At 43.0% G+C, this 13038-nt stretch overlaps 1 protein-coding gene across 1 annotated transcript in view; it reads left to right on the top strand.

Moving 5' to 3' along the window:
- Positions 1 to 535: 535 nt before the first annotated feature.
- Positions 536 to 13038, top strand: part of AR (androgen receptor) — a 197683-nt gene continuing 185180 nt past the window's right edge. Inside the window, exon 1 of the mRNA XM_025986825.2 lies at positions 536 to 3286. Within this exon, the coding sequence (XP_025842610.2) occupies positions 1725 to 3286 (1562 nt within the window). The 5' untranslated portion in view covers positions 536 to 1724. The remainder of the gene's footprint in view (positions 3287 to 13038) is intronic.

Genomic DNA, 13038 nt, shown 5'->3' on the forward strand with positions numbered 1-13038 from the left:
GTTTCAGCAAGTATCAGCTGCTTTGTCCATAGCTTCTTCCTCAGTTTGGAGGAGGCCCTCCCATCTGCGCTTCTTTCTGCTTTGAACATATAGCCCCTCGCCTGACACGCTGGTACTCCTGTCGCCGCTACCTTCTCCCTTCCCCCTCACACACAAGCAGAGTGTTTTGAGATTGGACTTCGGAACCAAATCTGTAAGTGCTGGCCTTAGGGAGCTCCACTTAGCACTGTCCTCAAAATAAAGCTCCGGGTTAAAGCTTCAGCTCTGGCATGTAAAGCCTGGTCCCGAAAAGTAAGAGGTATCCAGGGAGCTAGGGTCCTCCTGGGCTAAAGCTCCCCTCTCCTGCTTTCACCCACGCTTCGCCAGCACTCATTTCTCCAAAGCCACCGTGCAATAGCGCGCCGCGAGGGGAGGGGAGAAAAAAAAAGGGGAGGGGAGCGAGAAAGGAGGTGGGAAGGCTAGGAGGCCGGCCCGGCGGGGGCGGGACCCGACTAGCAAACTGTTGCTTTTGCTCTCCACCTCCTAGCGCCCCTTCGGAGATCCCAGGGAACCAGCGTGCGGGGAGAGCTGGAGGGTCCCAAGCTAGCCGGGAGGCAGAAGAGGCAACAGAGGAGAGCGACCGAACTCCCCGCTCCAGTGTCGGACAGGAGCTGAAGGGACGTACCGCGTCAACCCCAGCTGGGCTCCCGCAGCAGCCAACGCTTCTTGCAGCGCCGCGGCTTGGAGCCGCCGCCCCAGAGCTGCCCTTTCCTCTTCGGTGAAGTTTTTAAAGCAGCTAGAGACTCGGAGGAAGCGAGGAAAGTGCCGGGTAGGACTGACGGCTGCTTTTGTCCTCCTTCTTTCCACCACCCGCCCCCCCACACGGTTCTCCTGTTGCTGCCTCAGCCGGCTTCTCTCTGCCCGTCCTCCTACTCCCCCCCCCCCACCCCAAGTCCGCCCAGCGAGGCCAGCCAGAGTTTGCAGAGAGGTAACTCCCTTTGGCTGCGAACAGGCGAGCTAGCTGCACGTTGCAAAGACGGCTCTGGGGAGCCAGACTACCAGTGAGCCGCTTCAGCACTGCCGCTGGGACCGGGCTAGTTAGGTGGTACGCGGGGCTGGCCCCCAGTTTTCCCTCATTCCTTTACCTTCTTCCTCTGTACCAGCAGCTCCTTTCCTTCTCCCCCTCCCTCGCCCCTACCCCCCCCACCCCCACCCACCCACCCCCCCCACCCCCCCCCCCCCCCCCCCCGGTTTGCAGGGCCAGAGACCAAATAATGAAAAGGCGGTCAGGGCTTCCATAGACAATTCAAAACAAAAACAAAATCCGAACAAAACAAAACAAAACAAACCCCCAAACCCAAGATAAAACAAAAAGAAAATAATCCGGTTCCTATTTGCACCTGCTTCAGTGGATACTGAATTTGGAAGGTAGAGGGTTTCCCTTGTTTTTGTTTTGTTTCCTTCAAGACTTGGGCATCTTTTGAATCTACCCTCCCAAGATTTCAGGAACAGACTGTGAGCCTAGCACGGCAGATCGTGCCCACCGCGTTTTACTGTGCAGGAGACTTTGAGGCTGTCAGAGTGCTTTTTGCGTGGTTATTCCTGCAAGTTTTCTTCCCAGGAGCTTCCCGCTGGTGGGCAGCTAGCTGCAGCGACGACCGCATCGCAGCCTGTTGAACTCTTCTAGGCTAGAGAAGGGGAAACGGGATAAAGGAATTAGGTGGAAGAGTCAGCCAAGCCCAAGGATGGAGGTACAGTTAGGGCTAGGGAGGGTCTACCCCCGGCCGCCGTCCAAGACCTATCGAGGAGCTTTCCAGAACCTGTTCCAGAGTGTGCGCGAAGTGATCCAGAACCCGGGCCCCAGGCACCCTGAGGCCGTGAGTGCAGCACCTCCCGGTGCCCATTTGCAGCAGCAGCAGCAGCAGCAGCAGCAGCAGCAGCAGCAGCAGGAGACCAGTCCTCGGCAGCAGCAGCAGCAACAGCAGGGTGACGATGGCTCTCCCCAAGCGCAGAGCAGAGGCCCCACAGGCTACCTGGCTCTGGATGAGGAACAGCAGCCTTCCCAACAGCGGTCAGCCTCCAAGGGCCATCCGGAGAGCGGCTGCGTTCCAGAGCCTGGAGTGGCTTCGGCCACCGGCAAGGGGCTGCAGCAGCAGCATCCAGCACCACCGGACGAGAATGACTCAGCTGCCCCATCCACGTTGTCACTGCTGGGCCCCACTTTCCCGGGCTTAAGTAGCTGTTCCACCGATCTTAAAGACATCCTGAGCGAGGCCGGAACCATGCAACTCCTTCAGCAGCAGCAGCAGCAGCAGCAGCAGCAGCAGCAACAGCAGGAGGTAGTATCAGAAGGTAGCAGCAGCGGGAGAGCAAGGGAGGCCGCCGGTGCTTCCACCTCCTCCAAAGACAGTTACCTAGGTGGCAGTTCGACCATCTCGGACAGCGCCAAGGAGTTGTGTAAGGCAGTGTCGGTGTCCATGGGCTTGGGTGTGGAGGCATTGGAACATCTGAGCCCTGGGGAACAGCTTCGGGGGGATTGTATGTACGCCCCGCTCCTGGGAGGTCCACCCGCTGTACGTCCTTGCGCCCCGCTGGCCGAATGCAAAGGTTCTCTGCTGGATGACGGCCCGGGCAAGGGCACCGAAGAAACTGCTGAATATTCCCCTTTCAAGGCAGGTTATGCGAAAGGATTGGATGGGGACGGCCTGGGCTGTTCGAGCAGCAGTGAAGCAGGGGGCTCCGGAACACTTGAGATGCCATCCACCCTGTCTCTTTATAAGTCTGGAGCACTAGATGAAGCGGCAGTTTATCAAAGTCGAGACTACTACAACTTTCCGCTCTCCCTAGGCGGGCCGCCTCCCCATCCACCACCTCCCCATCCTCACACCCGCATCAAGCTGGAAAACCCTCTGGACTATGGCAGCGCCTGGGCGGCTGCAGCGGCACAATGCCGCTACGGGGATCTGGCGAGCCTGCACGGAGCGGGTGCAGCAGGACCCAGCTCGGGCTCACCCTCGGCCACCACCTCCTCTTCCTGGCACACTCTCTTCACAGCAGAAGAAAGCCAGCTGTATGGGCCCTGCGGCGGGAGTGGAGGCGGCAGTGCAGGCGAGGGGGGATCTGTAGCCCCCTATGGCTACACTCGGCCACCTCAGGGGTTGGCGGGCCAGGAAGGTGACTTCCCTCCACCTGATGTGTGGTATCCGGGCGGTGTGGTGAGCAGAGTGCCCTTTCCAAGTCCTAGTTGTGTCAAAAGCGAGATGGGCTCCTGGATGGAGAGCTACTCCGGACCCTATGGGGACATGCGGTAAGTTTCTCCTCCTCGACATATCTTTGAATCACCCTGGTCGGTGTTTTGGGGTATCTCTCTTCTACCTGTGGGAACACTCTGCCCCTGGGAGAGCTCAACAGTGTTCCATAAAAAGGGCCGCCCTGAATCTGGAGCCTTCTGGGTACTTCTAGCCTGCCAAAGAGAAGACCTTTGTGCTCAGAAACCCCACCGTGTGCCCCACTCCCCACCACCAAGAGCCCTGGATGCTGCTGTGTGCCCTTCCAGATACCTTAACAACACCTCCCCCACCTCCAGCCTCTTAAAATCCTCAATACCTCATGGTGCTCCAGGTCCCAAAGGCTCCAAACTTAAATCCAATAGTAAGGGCCACCTTCAAGCTCTTAAGCTCTCCAGTACTTTTTCTCCTCCCTCTTCCCAAATCTGAGAACCTGCACAGGAAATATGGGCAGTTTCACCTCTTAAGAGTGTGTTAGGGTTTGCCTCCCAGCCTGTGGCTGTTCTTGGCAGGTTAGAGGCAAAAGGACTGGCCTAAACTTTTCTGAGCCCGCCTCCTCCAAAGAGATAAAATGGAGGTGCCCGGATTAGGGGAAGAAGGTCTTTCTCTGGGTTCTGAGGACCGCTGTGTGAAGATAGGATGAAGTTCCTTCCTCTGGGACAACTGAGGATTTGCCCCAGGGTTGGAAGTCAGCAAAGAGAATCCAACCGGGCAGGAGTAGAGTGGGCAAAGGTAGAGGAAAACTAGCAGACAACTTATTTCTTCGTAAACACTGGGCAATATTTGCTCTCACAGGTTGACCATGTTGGAAATAGCTACTTGGGTCGGTTTTCTCTTATAAAGTGTTTATTTTCTCTTTGGAGTACAGCAGATTCACAGCCTCCCACTTCGAGTTTGCATCAGATCCACAAAAGAGGAGAATGTTATTTTAATAGATAATTTTGCGAGACCTGAGTCTGACTTATAAAGTGTTGGAAATTTTTTAAAGGACTTTTCTGCTATTCCATTGTGCTCAGAAATTACTTTTGGGAGGGAGGAGTGAGGCTCTTTAATATATTCCTTCATTTTAAGAACATGCTTGCATTTTTTAATTAAAGTATAGTTGACACACAATGTTATAGTAGATGTGCTTGCATTTTAAGATATGAGCTGCTACTTTTAAAAAACTTGGTAAGAACTGGTAGGGACTTGTAAGCCATAATCTTGCCCATGACTTTTAATGAGAAAAATGGTGATCAAGTTCATCTGGCTTATTAAAGATTTCTTCCCATATTTGTTGAGCCTCCCATATTTGAGGAGATCATGTTGAAGATTCCCCCCTCCAAACAAAGATACTAATTTATCTCAGTGAGGGAGGGAATACTGACCAATACTAACTCCTCAGGTGTGCTGGGTGCTGATGTCCCCTTGGAGTTGTCTTGTTATGTTTTTCTTTAGCTATTTTTTTATCTGTGACTTTTCCAAAATTTCCTTGTTAACCTTATTAGCATCTTTAGTGACTTAAATCCAACAATTTGCCTCCTTTCACCGATGCTTTTGTTCTTGGAAGACTGATAGAACAGTGTTAGGGAAAAAAAAGAGGATAGGATTTTGTAAAATATTATTTTCTGGGCTATTGAAGAAACAGCTTGTTACCAGCCTTTACATCTTACTATTAGATTTTTAATGTTTGGCTTACAGGATTTTCAAAGGGTTTATTTATATCATCAAAACGTTTTCCAGTTAGTTTGGGTTTTTTCTAAAAATTATTTTTGCAATTTGGTTATACCATGGCATAAAAGGTTTTCTTCATTTTATAAGAACAGATTTATTTGATAGGGTTAATTTTTTTTCCCCTAGTGTTGTTGGTAGTTAGTTCTACTGTGAAGTTTTTTGAGGGATGGAGATGTCTAAGGTACTTCTTGACATAACCATGATGCTAAACTGGAACCTTCTCTCTTCTGCACTGCCCCCCCCCCCCCCCCCCCCCGCCAATTAACTCAGGTAATAGGAAATGAACAATTCCACATATTTGTTAAGGGATGTGTTTCCTTGAAAACATAACCTGAGATTTTTAGGCAGTAGCCATAGAAAGCAAAAAGTTCTTCCTGTCAGGTGGGCAGTAAGCTAGGTTATTTTATCCCAGGTCTTAGAAAATCGTTGAGTCAGTTTTTTTTTTTTTAAGATTTATCAATTTCATCAGAATGCAACCAATCCCAGTCTAAAAGTTGACCTTTTCCTACTTTATCTTTCTTTCTCACTTTACTGGGGCACAATTTGGTGAAAGGCAAGGGTTTTTTTTTAAGCCAAAGCCAGAACTTCCTGTCTGTATTGCAGACGGGACATTGGCATTATATGCCAAATTTGAGTTAAAAATTTGAGTTAAAAATCTAAGAATTCTAGAGGCTTCCAATAATGTTGGATTCCTCCCTTTTCCAATTGTGTGTGTGTGTTCATACACATTAGTTAATGGGGGGGGGCTTTTACTTTAGTAACCTTTGGAATAACTCTGTGTTCTTATATATCTACAATGTTTCTGCTGAAAGGAGAAAGGATGAAGGAGAGAAACTGAAGGTGGTCCTTAAAAAAAACTTAATTTAGCATGTAGTTTGAACAGAAGGAATAATAAAAAGTGATGGGAGTAGAGACCCAAGGAAGCTTGTGCAGGAATTAAAGTTGGGATTTAGATATTAATTATCCAGATGCAAAAAGAACATTTTAATTTTTCTCTTGGTAATTTGTTTTGATTTTTATAACAGTTATTATTTCTGTAGTGCTTTGAGATCGGCAAATCCTGCTTTTTTTCCTCTTATTTAAAAAGAAGGCATTTTATTACTCCCTTTTCCATCTCCTCTCTCATCTTTAGTTATCAAACACATTTTTATGACTATTTTGCAAGGAGCAGTTTGTTTTGTAATGCAGAATTTTGCTTTGGGACCAAGATAGTCTGATGCTTTCTGTCCATAGTTCTTGAGAGTCAGTATGCTGTAAATAAGCATCCTTTCTCCATTGTCAGCAAATAACTAGTGAGTTACGTTTGGGTACCAGTGATCAGAACCAGAGAACCAAATAGCCACACTAGGTGATACCTCATTTGGAAATATATGTAAGATGTGCTGATGGAAGGCTCCTCTTGGTCTTCCTCAGAGTATCTCTTTTAGCTCTGCCAAAGGTTAACATCAGTAAGAGCTATTTTCCAAGAAGCTTGAAGCCTTCCAATTGCAGGGTCACTTTGGGACACTTTCTGCCAGTGCTAATTTTACCTGATCAGACTTTCATTCTTTGAGTTGCAAACCTTGATATAATAATAATTGAATTTGTTGGTGCATTTAATTTTCTTTTTTAAAGTGTTTTTCTTCCCTGTAATAATTTTCTCCTCTGGTCTACATATACACATTCAAAACAATGAATCCTTAGGTCTCTGACTCTTACTTGTACTGTGACTGCTCTTCATGGGATTATGAGTCGGAATTAAGGACTGGACAGTTTTGTTATTTTTTTCCCCTTGATGATATCAATTTGTAAATCTGCTCAAACAGGGAACAAAATGTAGGTTGGGTGTGGCAAGCAAGGGACTTATAACCAAACCTGAAATCATTATTCTGAAAAATAGAAAGAAAACAAAAATCAAGTTTTTTGAGGTTGGTCAGAGAGGTAAAAGGAAACCTCTCCCCACCCCCCTACCTCTCCACCATTTTCTCTTTGTCTGCAGCTTCATCGAGTGCTGCCTTGTCCCAAATTTTCTTTCATTTCTCTCCTTTCATGCTTTTAGCTAAATGGAAACATAGACACTTCTTTCTTGTTTTCAGGATATTTTCCTCACTTACACCTGTGGCATCCTCCTAAAGATTTCTTTTTTTAATCTGGATAGTAACCGATCAGATCAACCTCAGCACCTCTCTTTTAAGGCTAGATGACTTGAGGGGATTGCAAAATTAATAGCTGGGCTTTTTTTAGCTTCAGGTTAGAGCCTGAATGAGTAGTTGCTGAGAAGCTGAACTAGATGTCGTGAGGACTTGGTGACTTAATGAAGTATTTTGCCAGCTGCTCACTCTCTCTCTTTTGATCTCTGTCTCTGTTTACTGGCCATTTTGGTAACCTTTTCTCAAAGCCTGAAAATAACTGGACCCTCACTGAGATTATGCTGGGTCAGACATCTACCACACTTTGACAAGCAAGACCTAAATCTGTGTGTGTGTGTGTGTGTGTGTGTGCTTGTTAGAAGTGTCTGGCTGGACGGATAAATATGCTGATGCTATGTAATCATTTAAAAACAAAGAAAGAGGGCAGTCTGGGTGGCTCAGCAGTTTACCGCTGCCTTCAGCCCAGGGCCTGATCCTGGAGACCCGGGTAGAGTCCCATGTCAGGCTCCCTGCATCGAGCGTGCTTCTCCCTCTGCCTGTGTGTGTGTGTCTGTCTCTGTCTCTCTGTCTCTCACGAATAAATAAATAAAATCTTTTAAAAAATTAAAACAAAGAAAGATATTGAAGAAACTATTCTACCTGAGGCTTCCCCTACCAGCATTTCATCAAGTTCTGAAATGTTGAATTCAGAGTTTAGTGATCCTCATCCTAAACACAAAGCTGACTTTTTTTTTCATTGCTCGTAACGTTCTCTACAGTTACCAGTATTGGTTGGCATTTGTTGTATTGAAGAGAATTATGAAATCTCAAATTTACTAGCACCTTTTTAAAAGAAAAGACCCAATGTCTTATAGTTCACTGGCTAGCACTCATGTAAGTTTGAGTAGGCTGGGAAGATGCTTAGTGAACAAACCTTTGCTAGTTGAGGGTATAGAAATAGTGGAGTTTTCTATAACGTTTGTTTACTCTGTGGAAAAATTTCTCTAGAGCAGCACTTCTCAGCTTTTTTTTCCTCCAGGCTTCCCACCCGATAGAAAATGTTTTAGATTTTTGCTCAGTAAGGGCTACTTTCAGTGGTTGTTACGCAGAAATGATAGGACTGTGAATTATGCACAATTCCTTGCACACTCAGGGGTGCTGCCACCCTTTCTTCCTTAAACCATTTCCTGCTGCCAACCTGCAGGCCACAGTAGAGTTGAGAGTGGCTCATCCAGATAAGCTTATAGCTCTAACGTGCTAGTTACTTGAGAAATATATATATATATTTAAAAAACTTTTTAAAATATATATTTTTAAAATATATATATATATATATATATATATATATATATATATTTCATCCATTAAAATGTGCAGTTCAGGGTGCCTGGGTGGCTTAGTTGTTAAGTGTCCCTGTTAGGCTCAGGGCATGATCCCGGAGTCCTGGGATCAAGCCCAGAGTCCAGTTCCCTGCTCAGTGGGGAGCCTACTTCTTACTTCTCCTTTTCCTTCTGCCACTGTGCAGTCTCCTGTTTATGCTTGCTGTCTCTCTTTCAAATAAATACAATCTTTTTTAAAAAGTGTGCAATTCAGTGGTTTTTAAGAGTCGGGAAACCGTCATCACTATTCTATAATATTTTAATCACTTAGCAGTTATCCTTCCTGCCAAAAGAGCAACTATCAACCATCAATCTACTTTTGGTCTTTATGGGTTTGCTTATTTTAACAGTTCCTTTATTTTCTTTAATAGTTCCTTTAAATTGAATCATGCTATATGTGATCTTTTGTGACTAGCTTCCTTCATATAGAATATTATTTTCAATGTTCGTCTATGTCAAATCAGTTATCAGTACTTCATTCTTTTTTATAACTAAATAATGTTCCATTAAATGGATGTATCACATTTTATCTACCTATACATCAATTGATGAACATTAATAGTTGTTACCGCCTTTTGACTTTTATGACCAATACTGCTATGGACATTCATAAAAATTCATACAAATTTTTGTGGGTGTGTGAACATAATATTTTTAATTATTTTGGGTACATACCTGAGAATGGAGTGTCAGGATCCTGTGGTAACTCTGTGTTTAACCTATTGAGGAAATCCCAAACTGTTTTCAAAATTGACTTCTCCATTTTACAATCTCACTCGCAATATATGAGGGTTCCCTGTTTCTACATCTTGCCAATATGTGTTGTCTTTGTCTTTTTAATTATAAGTTGTCCTTAATGTGTGTGAAGTCATATCTCAAAATGGTTTTGATTTACATTTCTTTAATGATCAGTAATATTAACCATATTTTCATTTCCTTATTGGCTCTTTGTATATCTTCTTTGGAAAAATATCCAGAACCTTTGCTCATTTTTAATTGCATTATTTGTCTTTTTATTATTGAGTTGTAGGAGTTTTTTTAATGTAGTCTAGATACAAGTCCTGTAACAAATTATGATTTGTGAATATTTTATCACATTCTATGAGCTGTCTTTTCACTTTCTTGATGTTATCCATTGAAGCTCAAACATTTTAAATTTTGATAAAGCCCAATCTATTGTTTTCTTAGACAGCTTGTGATTTTGGTGTCACATATAAGAATGCCTTGCCTAATCCAAGGTCACAAAGATTAACACCTAGGTTTCCTTCCTAACTGGTTTTTGACCAATTTTAAGTGTTTATATAATTCAAGATATGAGTAGGGCTTAAACTTCATTCTTTTGCATGTAGATTATCAACAAATGGTGCAGTCATCACAGCACCATTTGTACAGTCATCACAGCACCATTTGTGGAATCTTTCCTTATTTAACTGTTTTGGTACCCTATAAAATCAGTTGACTATAAACGTAAAGTGTTACCTCTAGACTCTGAATTGTATTCCACTGATCTTCTACCAGTACTACACTGTCTTAATTACTGTAGGTGTTTAGTAAGTTTTGAAATGAGGAAGTGTGAACTCTTCAACTTTGTTCTTTTTTAAGGTTTTTTTTTTTTTTTTTGGATATTCTGGGTTCCTTGAATTTCTGTATTGATTTGTAGGATTAGCTTGCTAATTTCTACAAAGAAGCCCGTTGGGATTATGATAGAGGTTGCACTGAACCTATAGATCAATTTGGGGAGTGTTGCCATCTTAACTATGTTAAACCTTCTGATCTGTGACCATGGGATGTCTTTTCATTTATTTAGCTCTTTTTTCAACAATGTTTTTAAGAGTATAAATTTTGTGCTTTTGTTAGACTTATTCCTAAATATTTTAATTTTTAATGCTACCGTAAATGAAATAATTTTCCTTATATCCCCTTTAAATTGTTCCTTGCCAGCATATAGCGTTAGAATTGATTTTTGTTTATTGACCTAGGATTCTACAACCGTGCTGAAAGTACCTGAGTTCGGAACACCTCTGGGATTTAAGAAGCAGAAGGTTTCCGTTGCTGTACTAAAGTTAAAGCATAGTTTGTCTCATCCTACATGAAGGCTGCATAGGGACACTGTTCTCAATTTTCCTCAGCTGTAAATTGAAATTGGTAATGCTAGCCCTTTTCTGAATGAATAGAAGATTGTCTCTAAAATTATCAGGTCTTTAGAGAACAGTAGGAAAGAAACCTACTGCTTCTCCTAGCAAGGAGGTGAGGAATTAATAATTTCTACACACAAAACTAGCGTGAAGAGGTAACAAATGCAAACTAGGCCAAAAAAATAACTAGCCGTATTTGGCTTATGTTTAGATTTGTGTAAACAGCTGGAGTCATAATTTTATGTTTTTATGTGTTGTCCCTTGGATAAAGTAAATGCCACCATTCTTTCTGGTGTATATTTCTAGATGAGGAAATGGTTCATTTACTCTCATATAATTTGGGCTTATTTTCAGGGATGGACTCTATAACCATGAAGCAGAGATATAATATACTTATAAAGGGACTGAGCTTTGGCTTCACTAATACTCTAGGCTAAGGGTCATATCTAATCAGCTGCAGCTATCGTGTCCTGATAAAGGTAGGCCACTAACAGGTCCTATCATGACCTTGCTCTCTTTACAGATGACCCTACTAAAGTGATTTTTAAAAAGTACACATCAGAGGGCACCTGTGTGGCTCAGTGGTTGAACATATGCCTTCAGCTCAAGTCATGATGCTGGGGTCCTAGGATCGAGCCCCACATCAGGCTCCCCAGAGGAGCCTGCTTCTCCCTCTGCCTATGTCTCTGCTCCTCTCTCTCTCTGTCTCTCATGAATAAATAAATAAAATCTTAAAATAAAAACAACTACACATCAATCAACCACTTTTCTTTAATCACTGCCATATGTCTACCTGTGTGTGGAGGTGAGGGTAAAGTGGACACAATTCAGAAGAATCTTGAGGTCACTTCCCTCAAAGAGTCTCTAGCTATTAAAAAAACAACAAAAACAAAACAGGATGGCAACACTCTAATATGATGCCAGTATAATGAGATGCTGGATGGTATGGCACATATTTTTTAAATGTAGACATTTGAAAAAGGATGGATCAGTGTAGGCTGCATTGGTCAGCAGTAATACCTGTGACTGCCTCTTATCCTTTATGGATTTAGTGGGGACATGATTGAATTCTAGCAATGGATTATAGGCCTTTTTTAAAGATTTTATTTATTTATTCATGAGAGACACAGAGACACAGGCAGAGGGAGAAGCAGGCTCCATGCAGGGAGCCTGATGTGGAACTCGATCTCGATCCCGGGTCTCAGGCGGTGCTAAACTGCTGAGCCACATGGGCTGCTCAGATTATAAGTCTTAATGGATATTACAAACCCGAGGAAGTGGTAACTCTGTAAAGATACTGACTAGTGAACTCAAGTCAGAGGTTGAAATTTATTTGTTTTTTCAGCAGTACCCTCCAGTCAAGTCAGTTATTAGTTTCTTCCTCAGTTTCTTTGGTTATATTATTGCACATGCTGGGAACATGTTTTGATATCTTTGACTATACAAGTCTGTAATAATACAATGAATTAATTAAAATTGACAGTGATTTATGGGTTAAATTTTGGTGTGATAGCCATGAAGGTGGTGGTTAGATTGAGAATTATTATTCTGCTCTCAGGGTTTCCATTGACCATGGTGGCTTGCTTTGAATTTCTGTATAAATGGGATTTCAGGGTGTTGATTAAGGGAAGGAAGTGGGAAATATAAATTAAACAATTCTGGAAGTAAGGGGAACATGAAAACTTTTTTTTTTATTTTTTTTTTATTTTTTTATTTTTTAAACTTTTTTAATATATATATATATATATATATATATATATATATATATATATATATAGGCTTTGTTGAATTAGATGATGTAGCTTTTAGAAATGGCCCACCCTTTTAATCATGGGTTCTTTTTTTTCTGGTGATTGAGTAGATTCTTTGCCTGTGGAAGTGTAGTCCCACTTATCTGGCCGCTAGGGGGACTGCAAGTGTCCTGTGGCAGGAATTCCCTGGGAATGGTTGGCCTCCTTTGATGGATTCAGCACATTACAGGATAATTTGGGCCAGAGCCACCTACTACCAGACAATAAATAAGTTACTGAGGTACTTAGTATTTTATCTGGGATGTCCCTTCCCAATGCGCAAAACATTTTTACTAACGCTGGTCCCTTAGTACCTTTTTCTGAATGTGAAGCTGGGAGCAGTGACGTTGGGTATTTTTCAGTAGCACTTTACAGTTTACCGGTCAGTTTCATATCCTATTCTTGCATTTCATCCTCTTTTCTACATATATGTAGAAAAGAGGATGAAATGCAAGAATATATATATATATATATATGTATATATATATATATATATATATATATATGGCAGGTTTTAGGTAGAATACTTTTCATATTCCTATACTATTATTACTCCCACTGTAAATATTATGTTCAGAGAGATTAGGTAATGTGTCTGAAGTCAAACAGCCTCAAAGTGACAGAGCTAGGATCTCAGTCTCATTCTG

This window comes from Vulpes vulpes, chromosome X (genome assembly GCF_048418805.1).
Source record: "Vulpes vulpes isolate BD-2025 chromosome X, VulVul3, whole genome shotgun sequence".
Taxonomy (NCBI): domain Eukaryota; kingdom Metazoa; phylum Chordata; class Mammalia; order Carnivora; family Canidae; genus Vulpes; species Vulpes vulpes.